We start from the raw sequence: 24,904 nt of genomic DNA, 5'->3' as shown, positions 1-24,904 counted from the left end.
AATGCTGCTCTTTCTGTGACAAGAATATGATTCTGTCTAGGGTTTGTAGGCATCTTAATCACCATATATATATTATTTTTTAAATGTAGTAAAAATTGTGCATTTATTTAAAATATATGTAAAATATGTAAAAGAAATGTACTGAATTTAACCTGGAAAACCATGTACCTGCTTACAGTAATAGCTGCATTTCCTGATTTATTATTTCTTAGCCAGGTGAACCAACATAGATCATGCCATTCTAGATTTAGTGATGAATAATGAGCCAGAATTAGTCAACAATCTTAACATTAAGGGCACACCTACCTAGCAGTGACCATAACGTGATTGAATTCAATATCGGGTTTGAGAAGAAGAGGGGAGTCATAAACCAACATTTTAAATTTCGGTAAGACTGGCTTTGAAAAGGCAGAAATTGACCACAGTAGACATGGTAGAAATACAGGAACAGTGGGAGATGTTCAAATGGGTGTTTGGTTTAACAAAAGATCTTTTATATACCACTAAAGGCTAACTTTGTAATTAAAGCAACCTTGGTCAACAAAAAAGTGAAAGATGGTGTAAAACTGAAGGAAAGGGCATATGCAAATACAAAGAACCATAAAGATCCCAGCAAGAACAGCAGATGGATACAGTGAAGGTAGTTAAAGCTGCGAAAAGGAATACATTTTTAAAAAACCTTCAGGGATATCAGGGACGACACTGCGTTTTTACAAGCATTAAGAGAAAGAGGGTGACTAAAGGTAATATTGGCAAATTTGGGCCCTTAAAGATGCTGGTGATATTGTAAGTGAAATTCCGGAAATGGTAGACTTGCTAAATAATTTGTGTTGGTGCTCTCTGTAGAGGAAGAGGATAAAGTACCAACAGTATGAAGAAACGAAGTTAAATTAAGGAGGAGGAAAGTTCTCAGTTTAAAAAAAGCTAATGGAGAAATGAGACTAGAGATAAATAAATCTCCAGGACCTGACCTCCCAAAAATTAGAATCGCTGCCTGCAATGAGCCATGATTTCAACACAATATGGGAGAGCATATAGAATTGCCTCTTTGGGGCTTAGAAAGGGGAAAAAAAATTAGAAGATCATAGCACAGCATCAACAGAATCAAGACAAGAAATTTTTTAAATAGATATGTAGAGCTTGGAACCAAGAGGTGTGAGAAGGATTGTTTGTCACAGTACAAATATTTTTTTTTGTATCCTGTCTAGGTATTAGCAGTTTCTTGACCTACTACTTTTGACTCTTCAGTTATGATCTTCCAAAACTCTTGATTCAGGAATTGTCCCCTTGGATTGGAAAATTGCCAGTGTCACACCATTATTTAAGAAGTACAAGAGAGATAAATTAGGAAATTCTAGATTTATTAGTCTAAAGTCACCTGTGGGGAGGTTACTATATGAACTGATCAGAGAGCCAACATCGATTTTTAAAGCACAAGTCATGTCTAATGAACCTGATTGAATTTTTGAGGATGTCACTAAAGTAGTAGATAAGAGTGTGTCTGGGGATGTTCATTTATATGTACTTCTAGACGGCATTCTATTAAGGTTGCAAACCAAAGACTGTTGACCAAAATAAGAGTGCAAGGAGTTGGAGGTAATCTATTGATGTATAGGAAATTGATTTGGCAATCGGAGACAGAGTAGGAGTAAAAGGTATGTACACAACTTGACAGGACGTGATTAGTACTATCCCCCAGGGATTTGTACTGGGACCTTAGTTTTTCACTACATTTATCGATTATTTAGACAAAGGAATAGAATCAAAGAACTATAAAATAGGTATAGCACCAAAGGAGGCCATTCATCCCAACGTATCCACGTTGGCTCTTTGCAAGAGTAACTTGGCTAGTCCCACTCCCTTGCCCTTTCTCTATAGCCCTGCAATTGTTTTCTCCAAGTGCTTATCCAGTTACCTTTTGAAAGCCATGATTGAATCTGCCTCCAGCGAACTCTCAGGCAATGCGTTCCACATCCTAACCACTCGCTGTGTTTAAAAAAAAACACAAATGTTTTTTTTGTCATGTTGCTTTTGGTTCTTTTGCTATTTACCTTATCAATCAGTGTCCTCTGGTTCTCAACCCTTCTGACTTCATGATTTTGAACACCTTTATGAAATTCCTCTTGACCTTCTCTAAGAAGAACAATCCCAATTTTTCAGCCTATCCGCATAACTGAAGCCCCTCATTCCCTGGAACCATTCTCATAGATCTTTTCTGCACCCTCTCTAAAGCCTTTATATCCTTCCTAAAGTGTGGTCCCCAAAATTGAGCACAGTACTCCAGTTGAGGCTGAACCAGTATTTTATAAAGATTCATCATCATTTCCTTGATTTTGTACTCTATGCCTCTATTAATGAGGCCCAGGATCCCATTTGCCTCTTTAAGCACTTTCTCAACCTGATCTACCACCTTCATTGATTTATGCACATATACCCCCAGGTCTTTCGGCTTCTGCACCCCTTTAGAATTGTACCATTTTTATTTTATATTGCTTCTCATTCTTCCTCCCAAAATGTGTTGCTTCACACATCTCTGCAGAGCATTTCATCTGCCACATGACTGCCCATTCCAGCAGCCTATCACTTTCCTCCTCACAGTTCACAATACTTCCAAGTTTTGTGTCATATGCAAAATTTGAAATTATGCTCTGTACACCCAAGTCTAGGTCACTAATATATATCAAGAAAAGTGGTGCTCCTAATTCTGACTTCCGGGAAAATCCACTTTTTTTTTTAAACCATTCCTCTAGCCCGAGAGACAACCATTCACCACTATCTGTTTCCTGTCACTCAACCAACTTCGTAATAGCAAGCCATTTATACAAGTTTGCCGATGACAGTGAGTCAGGTGGCACAGTAAATAGTGCAGATGGGAGCAGAAAGTTGTAAAGGGACAGTAATAGATTAAGTGAGTGGAAAAACTGGTCGATGGAGTTTAATGTGGGGAGATGTGAGATCATCCCAACTTTGCACTTCAGGAAGACATCAGATTTTTTTCTAAATGCTGAGAAGCTAGAAACTGATAGATTTAGGGGTCAATGTCTCGAAATACTGAAAGCTACTGGGTAAGTACAAAAAAAATCTATTAAATAGACAATTGTAATGGCCTCTATCTCAAGGGACCTGGAATACAAAGGGGTTGAAGTTATGTAGTTAAATAAAGCTCTGTTAGACACCATCTGGAGTATAATCAGTTCTGGGCACTGCACCTCTAAAAGGATATATTGTCCTTGAAGGAGGTACGGTGTAGATGCACCAGAATGATACCAGGGCTAAAAGAGTTAAATTATGCTACAACGCAGCAATAGCTGAAATAAATATTATTTGTTTGATGGAAATCTCTTCCAGCAAGCGTAGCAGCAGAGAAACCTCTCTCTCAGATTGAATGCTTGCATGGCTCTATCACAGGAATGGAGGGTTTTTTCTGCTGCTATCAATGCTGGATGAAACAATCCCCATTACACGAGTTGGGAATTGTCCACTGGGGAGGATGGAGTCATGAATCTGGGACCCTGAAATTGTGGGAGTGTGCTGCATTATCGTATGGAGGTGCTGAAATTGCAGAGAGGTTCTAGTTGTAAGGTGAGACATGATGTGGGGCAGAATTGGATATTGGAGGGCTTGGGGAGAGCTAGAGAGAATGGTTCCCCTCTTCTATTCTTGGATTGCTGCCTGGGGTTCCTGGAACTTCTTACACAACAGCTGTTGGTACAGCACCACAAAGTCCCTGAACTATAGGAAACCCAACCATTATAACGTAAATCCAATAACATTTATAGAAGCTCTGTGATCCAGCATCAAGTGATCAAGCCTCAAGGAATGCCTTCTACTCCACTGGTATATCAGGTACTAACAACCCTCAGCACTTCAAAAATTAGGAGAGACAGCATATGAAGGGAGCAGGTCGCGAACAGGAATCTGCGTATGAATTGATGGGATACCGATAGAGTATTCTGCTTTTCCAGTGTGGTGTCAAACTTCTTGAGTATTGTTGGAGCTGCACTTATCTAGGCATGCAGACATACGAATTAGGAACAGGTGTAGGCCACTCGGCCCCTCAGGCCTGCTCCGTCATTCAATAAGATCATGGCTGATCTGATTGTAACCTTGACTCTGCTTTCCCACCTACCCTGATAACCTTTCACCCCCTTGCTTATCAAGCACCTATCTACCTGTGCCTTAAAAATGTTTAAAGACTCTGCTTCCACCCCGCCACTGCTCAATTTGGCTGGGATCTGTCAAGCACTCCAGCCCTACAGCAGCCACCTTGCCTCGTGCCAGATCTAGCAGATGCATGGATAAACCTATCATTCCTTCGATAGAAAAGGACCATAAGATGGCAATGCACTAGGAACTCCAAAAAAAAAAGTAAATGAACTGAAATCTCATCCTGTGAAGGCTTTGGAGAGAGTGCAGAAAAGATTCATGAGAATGGTTCCAGGAATGAGGAACTTCATTTACAAAGATTGGAGAAGTTGTGACTGTTTGCCTTGGAGAAGAGAGATTTGATGGAGGTGTTTAAAATCATGAGGGGTCAGGACAGAGTAAATGGGGAAAAACTGTTCCCACTTGTAAGAGGATCAAGAATGAAAGGGCACAGATTTAAGATGATTGGCAAAAGAAGCAATGGCAACATGAGGAAAAAATTTTTCACGTAGCGAGTGGTTAGGATCTGAATGCATGCCAGTGTGTGGTGGAGGCAGGTTCAATCGAGGCATTCAAAAAGGAATTAGATAGTTATTTGAAAAGGAAGAATGTGAATGGTTACAGGGAGAAAGTGGGGGAAATGGCACTGTGAATTGCTCACTCGGAGAGCCAGTGGCAGGCATGATGGGCTGATTGGCCGCCACCTGTGCTGTTTTCTTTTCTTTCTTTTGGGCCTCCTTATCTCGAGAGACAATGGATACGCGCCTGGAGGTGGTCAGTGGTTTGTGAAGCAGCGCCTGGAGTGGCTATAAAGGCCAATTCTGGAGTGACAGGCTCTTCCACAGGTGCTGCAGAGAAATTTGTTTGTCGGGGCTGTTGCACAGTTGGCTCTCCCCTTGCGCCTCTGTCTTTTTTCCTGCCAACTACTAAGTCTCTTCGACTCGCCACAATTTAGCCCTGTCTTTATGGCTGCCCGCCAGCTCTGGCGAATGCTGGCAACTGACTCCCATGACTTGTGATCAATGTCACACGATTTCATGTCGCGTTTGCAGACGTCTTTATAGCGGAGACATGGACGGCCGGTGGGTCTGATACCAGTGGCGAGCTCGCTGTACAATGTGTCTTTGGGGATCCTGCCATCTTCCATGCGGCTCACATGGCCAAGCCATCTCAAGCGCCGCTGACTCAGTAGTGTGTATAAGCTGGGGGTGTTGGCCGCTTCAAGGACTTCTGTGTTGGAGATATAGTCCTGCCACCCTATGCCAAGTATTCTCCGAAGGCAGCGAAGATGGAATGAATTGAGACGTCGCTCTTGGCTGGCATACGTTGTCCAGGCCTCGCTGCCGTAGAGCAAGGTACTGAGGACACAGGCCTGATACACTCGGACTTTTGTGTTCCGTGTCAGTGCGCCATTTTCCCACACTCTCTTGGCCAGTCTGGACATAGCAGTGGAAGCCTTACCCATGCGCTTGTTGATTTCTGCATCGAGCGACAGGTTACTGGTGATAGTTGAGCCTAGGTAGGTGAACTCTTGAACCACTTCCAGAACGTGGTCGCCAATATTGACGGATGGAGCATTTCTGACGTCCTGCCCCATGATGTTCGTTTTCTTGAGGCTGATGGTTAGGCCAAATTCATTGCAGGCAGCCACAAACCTGTCGATGAGACTCTGCAGGCACTCTTCAGTGTGAGATGTTAAAGCAGCATCGTCAGCAAAGAGGAGTTCTCTGATGAGGACTTTCCGTACTTTGGACTTCGCTCTTAGACGGGCAAGGTTGAACAACCTGCCCCCTGATCTTGTGTGGAGGAAAATTCCTTCTTCAGAGGACTTGAACGCATGTGAAAGCAGCAGGGAGAAGAAAATCCCAAAAAGTGTGGGTGCGAGAACACAGCCCTGTTTCACACCACTCAGGATAGGAAAGGGCTCTGATGAGGAGCCACCATGTTGAATTGTGCCTTTCATATTGTCATGGAATGAGGTGATGATACTTAGTAGCTTTGGTGGACATCCGATCTTTTCTAGTAGTCTGAAGAGACCACGTCTGCTGACGAGGTCAAAGGCTTTGGTGAGATCAATGAAAGCAATGTAGAGGGGCATCTGTTCACGGCATTTCTCCTGTATCTGACGAAGGGAGAACAGCATGTCAATGGTCGATCTCTCTGCCCGAAAGCCACACTGTGCCTCAGGGTAGACGCCGATTGGCCGCCACCTGTGCTGTAACAACTCTGTAATTCTGCTGGAAGGGCTCCAGAATTAGGGTGAGTAAGGTGGAGAAAAGCTGGAATGCTGCAAGAGATGCAACCAATCCTGAATCATCTGTGTCATCTGGTTTACTGCACAGTGATCATTTTGACAATCAGGAGACCTAATGCAAATATCTGGGGTGTCCCAAATTTATAGGTTTCACACCTTGTTTAGGTTGCACATGAATAGGGAGTAGAAGATTAGTCACCAGATGCCAGTCAAATTTGCAACACTCAAGGATTGGTCCCAAAACAGTTACAATGGTGGGGGAGACAACTTTTGGCGGGGGGGGTGGGTAGTTGGGGATAAAATATGGGGATGGTGGAATGGCGGGGGGAAATTCTACAACTTCAGAAATTAGGGCGGCGCAGTGATTAGCACTGCAGCCTCACAGCTCCAGCGACCGGGTTCAATTCTGGGTACTGCCTGTGCAGAGTTTGCAAGTTCTCCCTGTGACCGCGTGAGTTTTCGCCGGGTGCTCCAGTTTCCTCCCACAGCCAAAGACTTGCAGGTTGATAGGTGAATTGGCCATTATAAATTGCCCCTAGTATAGGTAGGTGGTAGGGGAATATAGGGAAGGTGGGGATGTGATAGGAATATGGGATTAGTGTAGGATTAGTATAAATGGGTGGTTGATGGTCAGCACAGACTCGGGCCGAAGGGCCTGTTTCATTGCTGTATCTCTAAATAAATAAATAAGGCTATCGGTTGTGATAACTGGCAATTCTAAATTGCAGCTAAGTATCTCTTATAACTATGCCGGCATAAAATTAAACTGTATTTAATTGTTTTTCTCAGGACATACTAGTACCAATGCACTAAAAAGCATAGTGACATTAATTTTTATTACTATTGACATCGCAGCCCAAAATCTGCAACCATTTTGATGGATTGCAGTGGAAAGGCTGCAAGAGAGGCCAGGCTTTGGATATGCCAGATGATGGCCTTGCGCAGGAGTTTCACCTGGCTCTTGGGGCAAAGGTTACTCAGTTGCAAACAAGGCCATCATTGTAGTAGATAATGGAGTAGGGTTTGTGTTTGAACTTTCAAAGGCAAGTGTGTCAATTGGAAGCAGCTGTTCTGGCCACCTGACTGGAAAGTTTTGGGGATCACCTTTGAAGTCCAGTTCAGGATCATTGCCTAAATCCCTGAAGAAGGTAACATTTGAAGATTTTTCAGGCCCTTTATAAAGGATCCAATGGGGCATAATTAAGATGCTGTTCAGCGTCTTTTATGCACCTTGAAATACGAGTGTTCTAGAGTCTCCAGGAATTGAAGACCAGTATCCAGGACAGTGCTGCAAGAAACCCAGGAGAAAAATTAGGGTCACTAAAAGCAATTTTCAAAAAAGTCGTTCAGGAATTTTTTGGTTTATGATGGAATCCATGACTGCAGAGCTTGTTTTTTTTAAGACCCAAACTGAGAGGGAAACTGAAACCAAAACAGAAGCTGGAAAAACAACTTCATGTTTCTGGGGAAACTGATATTGGTTGGAACCAGATAAGAGAAGACAGAGTCCTCCCCAGATCGAGCAGACGAGGCAGATCAGGCAGCAGTGGAGTACCAGCAAGCGGAAGAAAATTAAGATTGAATCCAGGAGCTGTTTCTGTTACATAAAGTAGCCAACTAACTAGACCTGGCCATACAATGCACTGGTTGTCATAGACTCTGATAAAGGAAAGACTGGTAAATTCATGCCATCAAGACTGTTGTGAGCAGAGCTGAGGAAGTTCTGGAGAAGTGTGCCTTGTGGTGAAGACTGCACCTGTGGAGTTTGGATTGAGAGGGAACTGCTGTCAAAAGAACAGAGGCTAAATCCTTGAAGAAAGGAGCTGAAAATCTACCTGAAGAATTTCAGTTGTAACGAACTCTGACTGTAATTTGGTGCCATATATGCTGGGTGACTGCCCAGTGAAACCGTGAGACCCATCTCTGTTGTATCTGATAGTTAAGGTGTAATTTGTAATGTAGACCGTCATCTGTCTGTTGCTTTGTGTTTGTTTTTGGTTTGACTGCTAAAGTGACATTTATGAAAGTGAAATCTTGTCCATTTCCTAAATTGGGGTCTGTCGGTGGATTTGACTTTTTGTTTGTTTGTTGGTCTCCGGGATTCATTACAGGTTAGTAATTAAAATATTGGACAGGAGAAAAAGGTAGCAAGATGGGCACCATGAAAATGGATATGTTGGATGACCAATGGTGGTGGCGAGGCAGTTAGATGCAAGAGATCATGTGATGAAACCTCCAGGAATATGCTCAACCAGATTTCATAACCCTACCCTGATGGAAAAGGCATTCCTGCCATTGGCAGTCATAGTGAAGAGACTTCTCCTTGACCCTGGCATCTTTGGCAGGTTGGCACTAGAGTTCCTGGACATGCATATCCTAGCACTTGTGCCTGGATTTTCTGCCTCATTTGTGTTTCTTGGGTTGTATGTGTACTCTAGTTAATTGTGTTTAAATGTATAATAATGAAACAATTTTTCATAGCAATTCTATTTTGTAAAAGAGTGGATCATTGTTGAATGCTTGAAGTATAACTGCCCTCTGCAGGCCTAAACTATAATGTTTGGAAGCACTAGAGAGCCCACTAAAAAGCTTGCAGCATTTACCTGAAATATGGTCTGCACTTTTAAAGTGCACAAGATTGGTTTCAGTTGTTTGCTATGTGTAATTAATTTTTCTTCATGAAGGAAGGGTTCACCTTTCAGATATGACCTATGAGTGAATACAGGTATCTCCCTCTTAAAAGTCAAGGCAGATTTCAGGTTTGATATCTACTTGTGTAACAAAGTAACAAGACCGGAGGCAGTATAATAGAAATGTACAAGATTATGACGGGCCTAGATAAATTAGACAAGGGAAAACTGTTCCCATTAACTAATGGATGAGGGCTAAGGGGGCACATTGAAAGTTTTGGGTAAGAGATGCAGGGGGAATGAGGAAGAACTATTTTTTTATGCAGCGGGTAGTAATGACCTGGAACTCGCTGTCCCCAGTGGTGGTGGAAGCGGAGACAATGATTTCAAAAGGAAATTGGATGGCCACTTGAGGGAACTAAACTTGCAGGGCCAAGGGGATCAAGTGGGGGGGATGGGGGAGAGGGACGAGTGGAACTGACTGGATAGTTCCGTGGAGAGCTGGGATGAACTTGATGAGCCAAATGGCCTCCTTTTGTGCTATACATGACTCTATAGTCTCTTATTCCAAGCTAATTCTGATTGAGAATTCACTACCTTTTTTTTTGCCACTCCCACCCCCCCCCCCATCAATTCATAGCATAAAACCATCTGAGGTTTAGCCATTATTTTACCACAGTTCAGCAACATTTGAGGTCTTGGGTATTATTTTGAAATATGTTGTGCAGATGGGAGATGAGATTAATTGCTAGAATATCATTGAGGGAATTTGTTACATTGAAACAACAGCACATTGCTTTGCCTAGGTCAGTAAAAGGTCAACAAAGAGCAGTTGCTAAAATTTAGCCCATCTTTTCTCTTTTACAGATACTGCTTTAACTAGTGCGCATTTCACATTTGCTGTTTGTCTGATAATTACTGGAAATATGTACTGTACGATCTTGAATAAAATCTGCCATAGGCATTCTGTTCAGTTGTGTCCAGTGTGGTGAAGCCTCTGCATTCCTTGGCAGAGCCCTCAGACTGGCTGGTTTGCAAGAAGCGTTATGCTTTCTCCTTTCAGATGTCATTAGCTATCGCTAAGGTGTTGGGCTTGACTCAGTTGTACTACTCTTGCCCTGAGTCAGAGGTTGTGTGTTCTGATTTAACTCCGATTTCAGCAGAAATTTCAGGCTGACGCTTCAGTGCACGGAGTGTTGCAGTGTCGGGTGCACCTTTTGAATGTAAAAGATCCCATGACACCACTCAAGGAAGAGCAGCATAGTTCTCCCAAAGTCTTGGCCAGCATTTATCCCTCAGTCAACATCACCTGAAACTGGCCCAAATTTTGTGTTGAGATTAACGGTGAGCCTAATAACGTTCACTGTTATGGAGTAAATCAGACAGCAACTCTGCATATGCACCATTAAAGACAAAAATCCGGAAGTTGCGGTCTGAGTTACCCTGCTCCTCCACAGTCTGCTGTATAATAGTACTTCACTGACTCGGCATTGAAATCAATGTAAGGGCATGAACGTGCAGTGCTTGCCCACCAGTTCCTCACTGAATTATGGCAGTAATAGGGTTAGTGCATTTTGGTGTAAGTGAATTTTGGCGGCGTGATCATCGTAATTACTGCCAAACTCTGACCTTAAATTTAATTTTACAAGTGTTGGAGTATCATTTGTTCAGAACTTAATTCGTGTTGGAGAGTTTATAAAATATATCTTTTTGCTGTCTCCTCTCCTGTATTTCTTTCCCATCTTTCTTTCCCAATTTTTATTTCATTTTCTGTATATGATTTAAATCTAATTTATAGTTCATGATTTAGACGACTTTTTAGACCTTTTATACCTCTTTTTAGACCCTGCATGTCTCCTGCATGATTCTTCAATCTGATTAGATAAAAATGCTTGCAGTTTCTTGCTCCGCTTACAGATGTTAAAGATTCCCCTGAGAGGAAGCCATGCTGGAATAGACATCCAATGAGAACAAGTCTTTGTTCAAAAGCCCACGGAAACTCTTGACAGATGTCAGCGTAGTGAATGCCAAGTGCTGTTCCTTCACCTCTGACCACCTCATTCAAGCCAACACCTTGTCATGATCTCATGTGCAAATTGGCTGCTGTGTTTCCTTATATTACAACAGTGGCCACACTTCAAAAGTATTTTATTGGCTGTAAAATGCTTTGAGATGTCCTGAAGTCATGAAAAGCGCTATATAGATTCATTCATTTTCATTGTTAGGATTCTGTTCCACATGGACTAGAATTGTCTATGTAGCCAGTTTTCAAGAATTGGACACTGGAGAGGACTGTTACACCCAACCTTGATCCTGTGCACATAGAACCACAATGTGGCTGTCACTACCACTGCCCTTGGTACATTTACGCCACCTCTCCACCTTAAATCTATCCAATTTTAACGAAGGAATTGTAAACATGAGCAGTTAAGAGCATTTCCCATGTGGGTTCTTTTTTTTTAAATTCATGGCATTTGAGCATTGCTGGCAAGACCAGCATTTATTGCCCATCTCTAATTCTCCTTGAGATTGTGGGGAGCAGTCTCTTTAACCGTTGCAGTCCATGTAGTGTAGGTACACCCACAGAGTTAGGGAGGGAGTTCCAGGATTTAGACCCAGCAACAATGAAGGGGCAGTGATCTAGTTCCAAGTCAGGATGGTGTGTGACTTGGAGGAGAACTTGCAATCAGTGATGTTCCCATGTGTCTGCTGCCCTTTGTTCTTTAGGTGGTAGAGGCTGTGGGTTTTGAAGATAATGAAGAAGGCTTGGTGAGTTGTTGCAGTGCACCTTGTAGATGGTATACACTGCTGCCATTGTGTGTTGGTAGTGTAAGGAGTGCCAGTCAAGTGTGCTGCTTTGTCCTAGATGTCGAGCTGGTGTTGTGTTGTTGAAGCTGCACTCATTTAGGAAAGTAGGGAGTATTCCATCACACTGCTGACTTGTACCATATAGATGGTGGACAGGCTTTGGGGAATCGGAGTTGAGTTATTTGTGCAGAATTCCTGACCTCTGAACTGCTGTTATAGCTGCAGTATTTATAGGCTGGTCTAGTTCAGTTTCTGGTCAATGGTGATCCTCAGGATGTTGATGCTGGGGGAATTCAGCGGTGATGGTAAGATTCACTTTTGTTGGAGTATTTCATTGTCCAGCACTTGTGTGGCGCAGATGCTACTTGCCACTTATCAGCCCAGGCCTAAAAGTTGTCCAGGTGTTGCTGTATGCAGTCACGGACTGCTTCAGTTTTTGAGGGGCTGCAAATTGTACTGTACACTGCGCAGTTATCAGCGAACATCCCCACTTCTGGCCTTGTGTTGGAGGGAAAGATATCCATCGATGAACTGGCTGAAGATGGTTAGGCCTAGGACACTACCCTGAGGAACTCCCTGAAGCAATGTCCTGGAGCTGAAATGAATGGCCTCCAACAACCACAACCGTCTTCCTTTGTGCTAGGTATGACTGCAACCAATGGAGAGTTTTCCCCCGATTCCCGTTGACTTCAATTTTGCTAAGGCTCCTTGATGCCACGCTTTGTCAAATACAGCTTTGATAAGGGTAGTCATTATTACCTGCCCTCCGGAATTAAACTCTTTCGGTCCATGTTGCACCAAGGCTGTAATGAGATCTGAGTGCTGCTGATGGAACTTGTCGCTTGATAGCACTGCTGATAACACCTTCCTTCGTTTTGCTGATGATTGAGAGTAGACTGATAGGTTTGTAATTGGCTGGATTGGATTTGACCTTTTTGTGGACAGGACATAGCTGGACAATTGTCCACATTTGTCAAGTAGCTGCCGGTGCGGTAGCTGTACTGGAACAGCTTGACTAGGTCATAGATAATTCTGGAGCACGTCTTCAGAGCTACAGCTGGGATTTGTCAGGGCCCATAGCCTTTGCTGTATCCAGTGCCTTCAACTGTTTGCTGATATCACATGGAGTGAATCAATTTTGACTGAAGGCTAGCATCTGTGATGTTGGAGACCTTGAGGTCGAGATGGATTGTCCACTCTGCACGTCTGGCTGAAGATGGTAGTAAACGCCCTTGCCTTTTGTACTCGTTCTGGGCTCTGCTGTCATTGAGGATGGTGATGTTTGTGAAGCCTCCTCCTCCAGTTGTTTAATTGTCCACCACCATTCACCATTAGGTGTGGAGAGCTTTTGATCAGTTCAGTTGGTTATGGGATCACTTACCCCTGTATATAACATGCTGCCTCTGATGTTTAGTGTGCATGTAGTCCTGTGTTGTAGCTTCACTAGGTTGACACCTCATTTTTAGGTATGCCTAGTGCTGCTCCTGGCATGCTCTCCTATACTCATCAAACCAGGGTTGGTCCCCTGGCTTGACAGTAATAGAGTAAGGGTTATTGCAGGCCATAAGGTTATAGACTGTGGTTAAATACAATTCTGCTGCTGATGACCCACAGCACCTCATGGAAGCTCACTTTTGAGCTGCTAGATCTGTTTGAAATCTATCCCGGTGGTAGTGTCACAGAACATGGAGCGAGTGCACGGTGTGAAGACGGGACTTTGTCTCCGCAAGGACTGTGTGGTGGTCACCCCTACCAGCAGAGTCATGGAGACAGATGCGTCGATTGGTGAGGACGAGGTCAAGTTATGTTTTTCTCTCTTGGTTCTCTCACCTACCACCGCAGGTCCAGTCTGGCAGATATGTCTTTCAGGACTCTGGCAGATCAGTCAGTAGTGATGCGAGCAAGCCACTCTTTGGTGATGGGCGTTGAGGTCCCTCACCCAGTGTACATTCTGTATCCTTGCCATTCTCCGTGCTTCTTCCAAGTGGTTTTCAACATTGAGAAGCACTGATTCATCAGCTGAGGGGAGGGCTGTAGGTGGTAATCAGCAAGAGGTTTCTTTGCCCATGTTTTGATCTGATGCCATGAGACTTCAATGTTGGGGATTCCCGAGGTCATTCCCTCCTAACAGATTGCCACTGTCCCATCAACTCTGGTGGGTCTATAGGTACGTAAAAAGGAAACGTTTGGCTTAGACAAATGTGGATCCATTACAGTCAGAGTCGGGCGAATTTATAATGGGGAATAGAGAAATGGCAGAGAAGCTAAATGATTATTTTGTGTCTGTCTTCACTGAGGAAGGTACAAAAAATCTCCCAGAATTCGATATCCAAGGGACGAAGGAGAAGGAGGAATTGAAGGAAATTAGTATTAGTAAGAAAGTTGTATTGGAGAAATTAATGGGGCAGAAGGTTGATAATTCCCCAGGACCTGATATTTGATATTCGAGTGTTGAAAGAGGTAGCTATGGAGACAGTGGATGTATTGGTGATCATCTTCCAAAATTCTATAGATTCCTGCAGATTGGCAGTTAGCAAATGTCAGCCCACTATTTAAGAAGAGAGGAAAATAGAAAACGGGGAACTACAGACCTGTTAGCATTTTCCCTACTACTGATGTAAGGCTATAATTTATTCTGAAGGATGTGATAAATGGACACTTGGATAATAATCTGGGCATAGTCAACATGGATGTATGAATGAGAAATCATGTTTGTCGAACCTGTTGGAGTTTTTTGAGGATATTACTAACAGAATTGATAAAGGGGAGTCTGGACGTAGTATACTTGGATTTTTGGAAGGCTTTTGATAGAGTCTCCCACAGGAGGTTGGTTAGCAAAAATTAAAGCACCTGGGATAGGAGGTAATAGCATCTTTGGCCTCCTTATCTCGAGAGACAATGGATAAGCGCCTGGAGGTGGTCAGTGGTTTGTGAAGCAGCGCCTGGAGTGGCTATAAAGGCCAATTCTAGAGTGACAGGCTCTTCCACAGGTGCTGCAGAGAAATTTGTTTGTCGGGGCTGTTACACAGTTAGCTCTCCCCTTGCGCCTCTGTCGTTTTTCCTGCCAACTACTATGTCTCTCCGACTCGCCACACTTTAACCCCATCTTTATGGCTGCTCGCCAGCTCTGGCGAACGTTGGCAACTGACTCCCACGACTTGTGATCAATGTCACAGGATTTCATGTCGCATTTGCAGACGTCTTTAAAGCGGAGACATGGACGGCCGGTGGGTCTGATACCAGTGGCGAGCTCACTGTACAATGTGACTTTGGGGATCCTGCCATCTTCCATGCGGCTCACATGGCCAAGCCATCTCAAGCGCCGCTGACTCAGTAGTGTGTATAAGCTGGGGATGTTGGCCGCCTCGAGGACTTCTGTGTTGGAGATACGGTCCTGCCACCTGATGCCAAGGATTCTCCGGAGGCAGCGCAGATGGAATGAATTGAGACGTCGCTCTTGGCTGGCATACGTTGTCCAGGCCTCGCTGCCGTAGAGCAAGGTACTGAGGACACAGGCCTGATACACTCGGACTTTTGTGTTCCATGTCAGTGCGCCATTTTCCCACACTCTTTTGGCCAGTCTGGACATAGCAGTGGAAGCCTTACCCATGCGCTTGTTGATTTCTGCATCTAGAGACAGGTTATTGGTGATAGTTGAGCCTAGGTAGGTGAACTCTTGAACCACTTCCAGAGCGTAGTCGCCAATATTGATGGATGGAGCATTTCTGACGTCCTGCCCCATGATGTTCGTTTTCTTGAGGCTGATGGTTAGGCCAAATTCATTGCAGGCAGCCGCAAACCTGTCGATGAGACTCTGCAGGCGCTCTTCAGTGTGAGATGCTAAAGCAGCATCGTCAGCAAAGAGGAGTTCTCTGATGAGGACTTTCCGTACTTTGGACTTCGCTCTTAGACGGGCAAGGTTGAACAACCTGCCCCCTGATCTTGTGTGGAGGAAAATTCCTTCTTCTGAAGACTTGAACGCATGTGAAAGCAGCAGGGAGAAGAAAATCCCAAAAAGTGTGGGTGCGAGAACACAGCCCTGTTTCACGCCACTCGGGATAGGAAAGGGGTCTGATGAGCCACCATGTTGAATTGTGCCTTTCATATTGTCATGGAATGAGGTGATGATACTTAGTAGCTTTGGTGGACATCCAATCTTTTCTAGTCGTCTGAAGAGACCACGTCTGCTGACGAGGTCAAAGGCTTTGGTGTGATCAATGAAAGCAATGTCGAGGGGCATCTGTTGTTCACGGCATTTCTCCTGTATCTGACGAAGGGAGAACAGCATGTCAATGGTCGATCTCTCTGCACGAAAGCCACACTGTGCCTCAGGGTAGATGCGCTCGGCCAGCTTCTGGAGCCTGTTTAGAGCGACTCGTGCAAAGACTTTCCCCACTATGCTGAGCAGGGAGATTCCACGGTAGTTGTTGCAGTCCAGTCACCTTTGTTTTTATAGAGTGTGATTATATTGGCATCGCGCATGTCCTGGGGTACTGCTCCCTCGTCCCAGCACAGGCATAGCAGTTCATGTAGTGCTGAGAGTATAGCAGGCTTGGCACTCTTGATTATTTCAGGGGTAATGCTGTCCTTCCCAGGGGCTTTTCCGCTGGCTAGAGAAAGGCCGAGAGGGGGGTTTTGACGACTGGGCAACTCTCAACCTCCATAAATTTGCCCAGGCATGCGCCATGGAGAGGTCACTCCATAGTTGCCTCACAGCGACTGAAACAACACGGAAGGTGCTGCTTCACAAACCACTGACCACCTCCAGTCGCTTACCCATTGTCTCTCGAGACAAGGAGGCCAAAGAAGAAGAAGAAGAAGAGAATCAATGGCATCACTGAGTTCTGATTTGGTTGGCTGTATGTCCAGCTCATCCATGACTGGTAGAGGCTGGGCTGCATTGAGGGCAGTCTCAGTGACAACATTCTCCCTGGAGTACAGTTCTAGGTAGTGCTCAACCCAGCGGTCCATTTGTTTGCGTTGGTCAGTGATTATGTCCCCTGATTTAGATTTGAAGGGGCAATCTTCTTGATGGTTGGCCCAAGAGCTCTCTTCATGCCATCATACATTCCTCTGATGTTTCCGGTGTCTGAGGCCAGCTGAATATGACTGCATAGGTGTTGCCAGTAGTTGTTTGCGCAGCGCCTGGCTGTTCTTTGTGCAGTGCTTCTGGCTGCTTTAAGTGCTGCGGATGTTAAATCGCTGGGGGCTTTCTTGTAGTTCAACAGTGCAATGCGCTTAGCGGCTTTGACAGGTTCTAGCTCTTCAAAGTGAGATTGAAACCAGTCTGCATTTCTCTTCGCACTTTTGTCGTAGATGGTCAAAGCTGACTCATAGATGGCGTCTCTGATGTGGGCCCACTTGGTCTCAGCATCCCCTGTGGGAGTGTTTTGAAGGGCTGTTACAAAAATTTCTAAATTCACTTGTTACAGCTGTGGGTGAGAAATTCTGCTCATGTTGATGCGCGGGTGGCCCTTCTGCTTGGAATGATGCAACTTCTTTGGTCTGAGTCTAACCTTGCTGCACACCAGGGAGTGGTCGGTGTCGCAGTCCGCACTGTGGAAGCTGCGTGTGATTTGAACACTGTTTAAGGCGGCTCGCCTTGTGACAGTGAGGTCTAGCTGGTGCCAACGACGCGATCTTGGTGCCTCCATGAAACCTGATGACCGGGTTTTGTGTGAAAGAACGAGTTGGTGATGCAGAGGTTATGATGGGTACACAACTCAAGCAGTCTCTGCCCGTTCTCATTCATCCTTCCAACGCCATAGCGCCCAAGGCAGGAGGGCCATGAGGTAATATACTGGCATGGCTTAAGGATTTTTTTTTTTATTCGGTTGTGGGATGTGGCTGTCACTGGTGAGGCCACACTTATTGCCCGTCCCTAATTGCCTTTGAACTGAGTGGCTTGCTAGACCATTTCAAAGGTTTTTTTTTTAAATAGTCAACCACATTGCTGTGGGTCTGGAATCACATTAAGAGCAAGAGGATAACTAAGGCAAGAGTCGGGCCCATGAAAGACCAAAAAGGTAACCTCTGTGTAGGAGCAGAAGATGTTGGTATTGTTCTTAATGAATACTTGATGTCTGTCTTCACAAAAGAGGGGGATAATGCAGATATTGTAGTTACGGAAGAGGGGTGTGAAGTTTTGGATGTGACAAACATTGGGAGAGAGGAAGTATGAATGGGATTAGTTTAGTTTAGAGATACAGCACTGAAACAGGCCCTTCGGCCCACCGAGTCTGTGCCGACCATCAACCACCCATCCATACTAATCCTACACTAATCCCATATTCCTACCACCTTCCCACCTATCCCCATATTTCCCTACCACCTACCTATACTAAGGTTAATTGGCCATTATAAATTGCCAATCAACCTGCAAGTCTTTGGCATGTAGGTTCCCACCACTGAGGTTGAACTGACTGCCCTGTAGTTGCTGCGTCACATGGCTGTTTGAGGGATCTTGCTGTGTGCAAATTAGTTGCCACATTTTCCTATGTTACAACAGTGACTGCACTTCAAAAGTACTTTAATGGCTGTTACGCGTTTTGGGACATCCTGACGTTGTGATCGGCGCCATAGAAATGCAAGTTCTTTTCTTCTGTCTATTGCCTGGGCCACAGCAGAGAAATAATTAGTCCTTTAGAAGTACAGATTCAGGAAAGGCTCAGTCCCCAGGCACAAAGACAAAGGAAAATGGGCAGAGACCCTGGCACACCCGATACTGCCCTGGGGATTTCCCATGCAAGTGAAGGAGGACTGACAAAAGCCTAATTTTAACACATCGACGGGCTGGCACCTACTTAGGGAATAAAAGATAAATAAAATAAAGATAAGCCACATGCTCGGAGTTTAGCCCTGGCTAATATGGTTCAGCTCAGAGTGACTGGCTTTCTGCACTCAAGGTGGGGAATGGCCCTTCAGGCAATGTACAGGAGGGGGTTGACAGTTGCCAGCTGCGCTTGGAACTGTACCCATCAGAAGGGGGCCCCACCTTCAGGATGTCGGTGGGGGGGGTGTGAATTGGAGGCAGTAGGAATAGCATCCTTGAAAGTCGATAAATAACCAGGGCTGGATGAATTGTACACCAGGCTGTTAAAAGAAGCAAGAGAGGAAATAGCAGAAGGTCTGACCATCATTTTCCAGTCCTCACTGGATACAGGAGGATTGGAGGACTGCAAATGTTGTACCTCTGTTTAAAAAGGGAGCGAGGGATAGACCAAATAATTACAGGCCAGTCAGTTTAACCTCAGTGGTGGGCAAATTATTGGAATCAATTTTGAGAGATAGGGTAAACTGTCACTTAGGCACAGATTAATCAAGGACACTCAGAAGGATTTGTTAAGGGAAGATCTTGTCTGACCAGCTTAATTGAATTTTTTTAAGAAATAACAAGGAAGATAGATGAGGGTAACGTAGTTTATGTGGTTTACATGGATTTTAGCAAGGCTTTTGAAAAGGTCCCACATGGCAAACGTTTGAAAAAAAAATCCCATGGGATTTAGGGATGTAGCAAGGTAGATACAAAATTGACTCGTGGCAGGAAACAAAGGGTAATTGTTGACCGATGTTTTTGCGATTGGAGGGCTGTTTCCAATGGCGTTCCGCAGGGCTCAGTACTGGGTCCCCTGCTTTTTGTGGTTATATATTAACAATTTGGATGTAAATGTAGGGGGCATGGTCAAGAAATTTGCCGACGATACAAAGATTGGCCGTGTGGTAGATGGCAAGGAGGATAGCTGTTGGCTGCAGGAAGATATTGATGGTCTGGTCAGATGGGCAGAAAAGTAGCAAATGGAATTCAACCAGAAGTGTGAAGTGATGCATTTGAGGAGGTCAAACAAGGCCAAAGGAATACACAATTAATGGTAAAATACCGAGAAGTGTAGAAGTGAGCGACCTTGGAGTAAGGGTCCACAGATCGCTGAAGGTGGCAGGACAGGTCGATAAGGTGGTTAAAAATGTATGGAATCCTTTTCCTTTATTAGCCGAGGTATAGAATATAAGAACAGGGAGGTTATACTAGAACTGTATAAATCATTGGTTAGGCCACAACTTGCGTGCTGTGTGCAGTTCATGTCACCTCATTCCAGAAAGGATGTAATTGCACTAGAAAGGGTGCAGAGGAGATTTACATGGATGTTGCCAGGACTTGGAAAAGTGTAGCTGTGAGGAAAAATTGGATAGGCTGGGGTTGTTCTCCTTGGAACAGAGAAGGCTGAGGGGAGATCTGATTTAAATGTACAAAATTTTGAGGGGCCTGGATAGAGTGGAGGTGAAGGGCCTATTTATCTTAGCAGAGAGGTCAGTGACTAGGGGGCATAGATTTAAAGTGATTGGTAGAAAGATTAGAGGGGAGATGAGGAAAATCTTTTTCACCCAGAGGGGAGTGGGGGTCTGGAACTCACTGCCTAAAAGGGTAGTTGAGGCAAGAACCCTCGACTCATTCAAAAGAAGTTTGGATATGCACCTCAAGTGCCGTAATCTGGCTGCAAACCAAATGCTGGAAGGTGGATTACACTGGGTGGATCATTTTTCGGCCGGCATAGACGCGATGGGCCATGTGGCCTGTTTCTGTGCCGTAAACTTTCTATGATTCTGTGTCGGCCAGACCAGGTAAGGACGGCATATTTCCTTCCTTAAGGACGAAAGTGAACTGGATGGATTTTTACAACGATTAAGAGTGGTTTCATGGTCACCATTAGACTAACTTTAAATTCTGTATTAATCAAATTCAAATTTCGCAATCTGCTGTGGTGGGATTCGAACCCATGACCCCAGAGCATTAGCCTGGGCTCTGGATGACTAGAATAGTGACATTACCAATATGCCACGCCATCCGCTTAACAGGCAAAAAACAGAGTAGGAATAAATGGGTCATTCTCGCGTTGGCAGACTGTGTTTAGTGGGGTACTGCAAGGATCAGTACTTGGGGCTCCTGCTGTTCACAATATATATCAATGATTGGGATGTGGGGACCAAATGTAATATTTCCAAGCTTGCAGATGACACAGAACAAAATGGGAATGTGTTGTGAGGAAGGTGCAAAGCGGTTTCAAGGGGATTTGGACAGACTTAGTGAATGGGCAAGAACGTGGCAGATGGAATATAGTGTGGAAAAATGTGAGGTATCCACTTTGAGAGGGGGAATAGATGTGCAGACTATTTCTTAAATGGTAAGAGATTAGAAAGTGTAGATGTACAAAGGGACCTGGGTGTCCTCGTCCATAAGTCTCTGAAAGCTAACATGCAGGTGCAGCAAGCAATTAGGAAGGCTAATGGTATGTTAGCCTTTATCACAAGGTTTGAGTGCAGTAGTGAAGTCTTGCTTCAGTTGTATAGAACCTTGGTTAGACCGCACCTGGAGTAATGTGTGCAGTTTTGGTCCCCTTACCTTAGGAAGGATATTATTGCCGTAGAGGGAGTGTAACGAAGGTTCACCAGGCTTATTCCTGGGATGGCGAGACTGTCCTATGAAGAGAGATTGGGGAAACTGGGCATGTATTTTCCAGAGTTTCGAAGAGTGAGAGGTGATCTAATTGAAACCAACAGAATATTTAAAGGGATAGACAAGGTGGATGCAGGTAAGATGTTTCCCCTGGTTGGGAGTCTGGAACCAGGGAACACAATTTCAAAATAAGGGGGAAGCCACTTAGGACAGAGATGAGGAGAAATTTCTTTACTCAGAGTTGTGGATCTTTGGAATTCTCTATCCCAGAGGGCTGTGGAAGTTCAGTCATTGAGTATGTTTAAAGCAGAGATTGACAGATTTCTAAATAAAAATGACATAAAGGGATATGAGGATAGTGTAGGACAAGGGCATTGAATTGGATGGTCAGCCATGATCGTATTGAATGGCAGAGCAGGCTAAATGGCTTACTCTTGCTCCTATGTTTCTGTTCCTATGTCCCTGCCAGTGGGGATGGTGATAAAGGAGTCTGGGACATTAACTGTAAGGTATGATTTGATGAGTAGGATTGTTAGACTGTTGCTTGACTAATCTGTGGGACAGCTCTCTCAATTTTGGCAGACGTCCCCAGGTGTTGGTGAGGAGATATTGGCAGGATTGACTCGGCGGAGTATGCCTTTGTCATTTCTGGTGCTTAGTTCTATGCCGCGTGGTCCACCCGGTTTTTTTCAACTTTCTGTAGCAGTTTGATACAATTGAGTGGCTTACTAGACCATTTCCATTCAGCTACATTGCTGTAGGTCTGGAGTCACATGTAGGCCAAACCAGGTCAGGACAGCAGATTTCCTTCCCTAAAGGACATTAGTGAGCCAAGATGGGTTTTTACAACAGTTGACAATGGTTTTATGATCATTGTTGTTGAGAGGAGCTGCCAAAGTGGAATTTGCACGCATGGCCCTGAAGCGTTAGTCTGGGCCTCCTGATCACCAGTCCAGTAACATTACCACAATAGTATCGTTTGGAGGATTATGATTAGATACTGTTGGTTTTTCACAGTTGCATTTTAAAATGAAAGTGAAGGACTACAGTTTTAATATAAAACAGGTAAACTTTATTGTCACGTTGCTGCATAAAGCTGTTAACAGGGGAGAAGTTATTAACAGAAGTCTAGCTAACTACATGGAGGCCCGAAACAACATGGTGAAATGTCTACTGACCTCACTTCAGTCGTGTTAAGCAAATTGATAACTGTCTCCATTATCCCTTAACGTTTGTACCTTTATTGACTCCTGTCACATTTTACTTCTGAATGTAGTTTCAGAATAAAGGGCCACCCATTTAAGACTGAGATGAGGAGGAATTCCTTCTCTAATGGTCATGAATCTTTGGAATGCTGTACCTCAAAGCTGTGGAGACTGAGTCAGTATCTATCTCATCCTTGAATACAGTCAGAGTTTTGAACTACAGAGGAGTCTAGGATTATGGGGAACAGACAGGAAAGTGAAGTTGAGACCAAGATCAGATCAGCCATGATGGTATTCAAGGGCAGAACAGACTTGAGGGGACCATATGACTTCTCCTTGTTCTTGTACGCAGGTAGCTTTATTAGAATATCCCTTGAAAGTACATACGCATAATTTATGTAACTACATAATTAAAGTTGTCATGTTTAATATATTGTCTAAAATATAATTTGTTGGAGTAAATTTAATTAAATGCATTCTAATTTAAATGCTGTAGCATGATGGCAATACCTGCCAAAGCAGCAGGGAGAAAATCTGCCTATTAACTGTTGCATAAACGAAGTGATTGACATGTATAAAATGCAAGAATATCTAGGTATTATGCAATTACAATAACGTTAGGGGCTTTTAGGGAATAGGAATTGGGTGTCACAGTAGGCTAGCATATGGAAAATGTGGTCCCAGCTCACATGAGACTAATGGGGTGAATATTATCTTTGCTAGCTTTGAAAGGAACTATCAACGACAGTTGTGTAGTCTGAGTCCACTTACTATTTGGGTGGAGGGGGAGACAGCCTTCTGCACAAAACTGTCCAGAGAATTTCCAGCTGGTACTAAATTAATCTTGCTCAGGATTTATGTAGATGGATTGTTTGGTGTAATGAAGAAAGAACAACAAGAGCTACGAAAAGATTTTGGTACTCAGACCAAAATGCAATCATAATTGCATTAGGTTGATAGGTAAATTGGCCATTATAAATTGCCCTGAGTATAGGTAGGTGGTAGGGAAATATAGGGACAGGTGGGGATGTGCTGGTAGGAATATGGAATTAGTGTAGGATTAGTATAAATGGGTGGTTGATGGTCGGCACAGACTCGGTGGGCCGCAGGGCCTGTTTCAGTGCTGTATCTCTAAATAAATAAAAATAAATAATACAAAGTAGAAAGAGCTTTACTCTGCATCTGACTGTCCATGAATTTTGTGTTAAAGTTTCCAAATATGTTCCATTTCTGGCACTAACATTTTTACTTTTTTATGAGAGCAGAAGTTCAAAGATAGTCCATTTCTAGAAAGTAATTGCATAAAAATGATCTGTATGTGATCATATTTATATATGTCTGTTATGTCAGTAATCGATTATACATGGGTCATCTGGACAGCTCTCTGCAGAGAATTGTGCATTATTCTTCAGATAGTGCAATTATAATTGCAGAACTGATGTGTGCAAATTGCCGTAATCTGAATGTAGTACATGGGTCATTGTTAAGAGATTGTTGCACTGCAAGTATTTCATTATTCAAAAGCACTTGGACTTGAGTAAATTATTTGATTTCAGGTACCATGTGGGTTGTCAAATGTCCAAAAAAAGTATACTACCCTTACCCATTCTCTTCCTTCACCCACCCCTCTCATAACCCCATAGCTACCTTTTATTTCTTTCAAGTCCACTTCCAGATTTTGTATTCCTGTTTGCTGTCCTTCCTCTTCACCTGTATATCTTCCTTTTTAAAATTATAGTGGAATTATTTTCTTCCTGTTCTGTATTCAGGTAGTATCAGTGACTGAGTACCATCGCAGGATCGATGCTCTTAATGCTGAAGAACTGCGCAAGCTTTGCAGACGTCTCAAGGTGCCCCATCTGTAGTTAAACCCATTATACTTTTGCCCAAAGAGCTAGAGCAGATGTGGCTGCGTGCATCCCAATTCTATCAGTGGCAAACACACCCACATTGTGTTTGCCTCAGCAGTAACACTTTACCAAAGCCTAGCAAAAAAAATTCCTTATTTTTGGATACACTTGCGGTGCAGTAGTGTGTAGTAGTTGGCTAAATGAAACCTATTGCATGAAGGGGAGTTAATTATGGGATGGGGGAAGATTAGGAATTTTCTGCCCTCCATACCTCAGTAATTTACACACAAACTGTGCTCGTTATCACATGACCATTGTGACAATGAGTAGTTTCTCATTTGTTTTACTGCAGAATTTGTGTGCAATTTGATGTAGAGGAAAGTTTTGCTGAGAATGCAGAAGTTAAGCAGAGTGTATGATTGTGCCTCATCTTCATTTAGTGTATTTCCAATAAATTCTCTCAAATTGCCTGCATTCTTCTCAACTTTCATCAGAGTCTCCAATAGTAACAGTCTGTTGTTGAATTATGTGCATCCCAGCTTGCCAGTAGCAATACTGATCCT

At 43.8% G+C, this 24,904-nt stretch overlaps 1 protein-coding gene across 3 annotated transcripts in view; it reads left to right on the top strand.

Moving 5' to 3' along the window:
- Positions 1–24,904, top strand: part of oxr1a (oxidation resistance 1a) — a 761,132-nt gene that overhangs the window by 720,588 nt on the left and 15,640 nt on the right. For 2 of the 3 annotated variants that reach the window (XM_068032288.1, XM_068032289.1), the window contains one exon: positions 24,261–24,341. The exons of the other annotated variant lie outside the window; for it this stretch is intronic. In XM_068032288.1, coding sequence (XP_067888389.1) covers positions 24,261–24,341 — 81 coding nt within the window. The remainder of the gene's footprint in view (positions 1–24,260; positions 24,342–24,904) is intronic. 3 annotated transcript variants of the gene reach the window in all.

The sequence above is a fragment of the Heterodontus francisci genome, chromosome 5, assembly GCF_036365525.1.
Source record: "Heterodontus francisci isolate sHetFra1 chromosome 5, sHetFra1.hap1, whole genome shotgun sequence".
Taxonomy (NCBI): Eukaryota; Metazoa; Chordata; class Chondrichthyes; order Heterodontiformes; family Heterodontidae; genus Heterodontus; species Heterodontus francisci.
The sequence above is the reverse complement of the archived record's forward strand: the minus strand, read 5'-3'. Positions and strand labels throughout refer to the sequence as shown.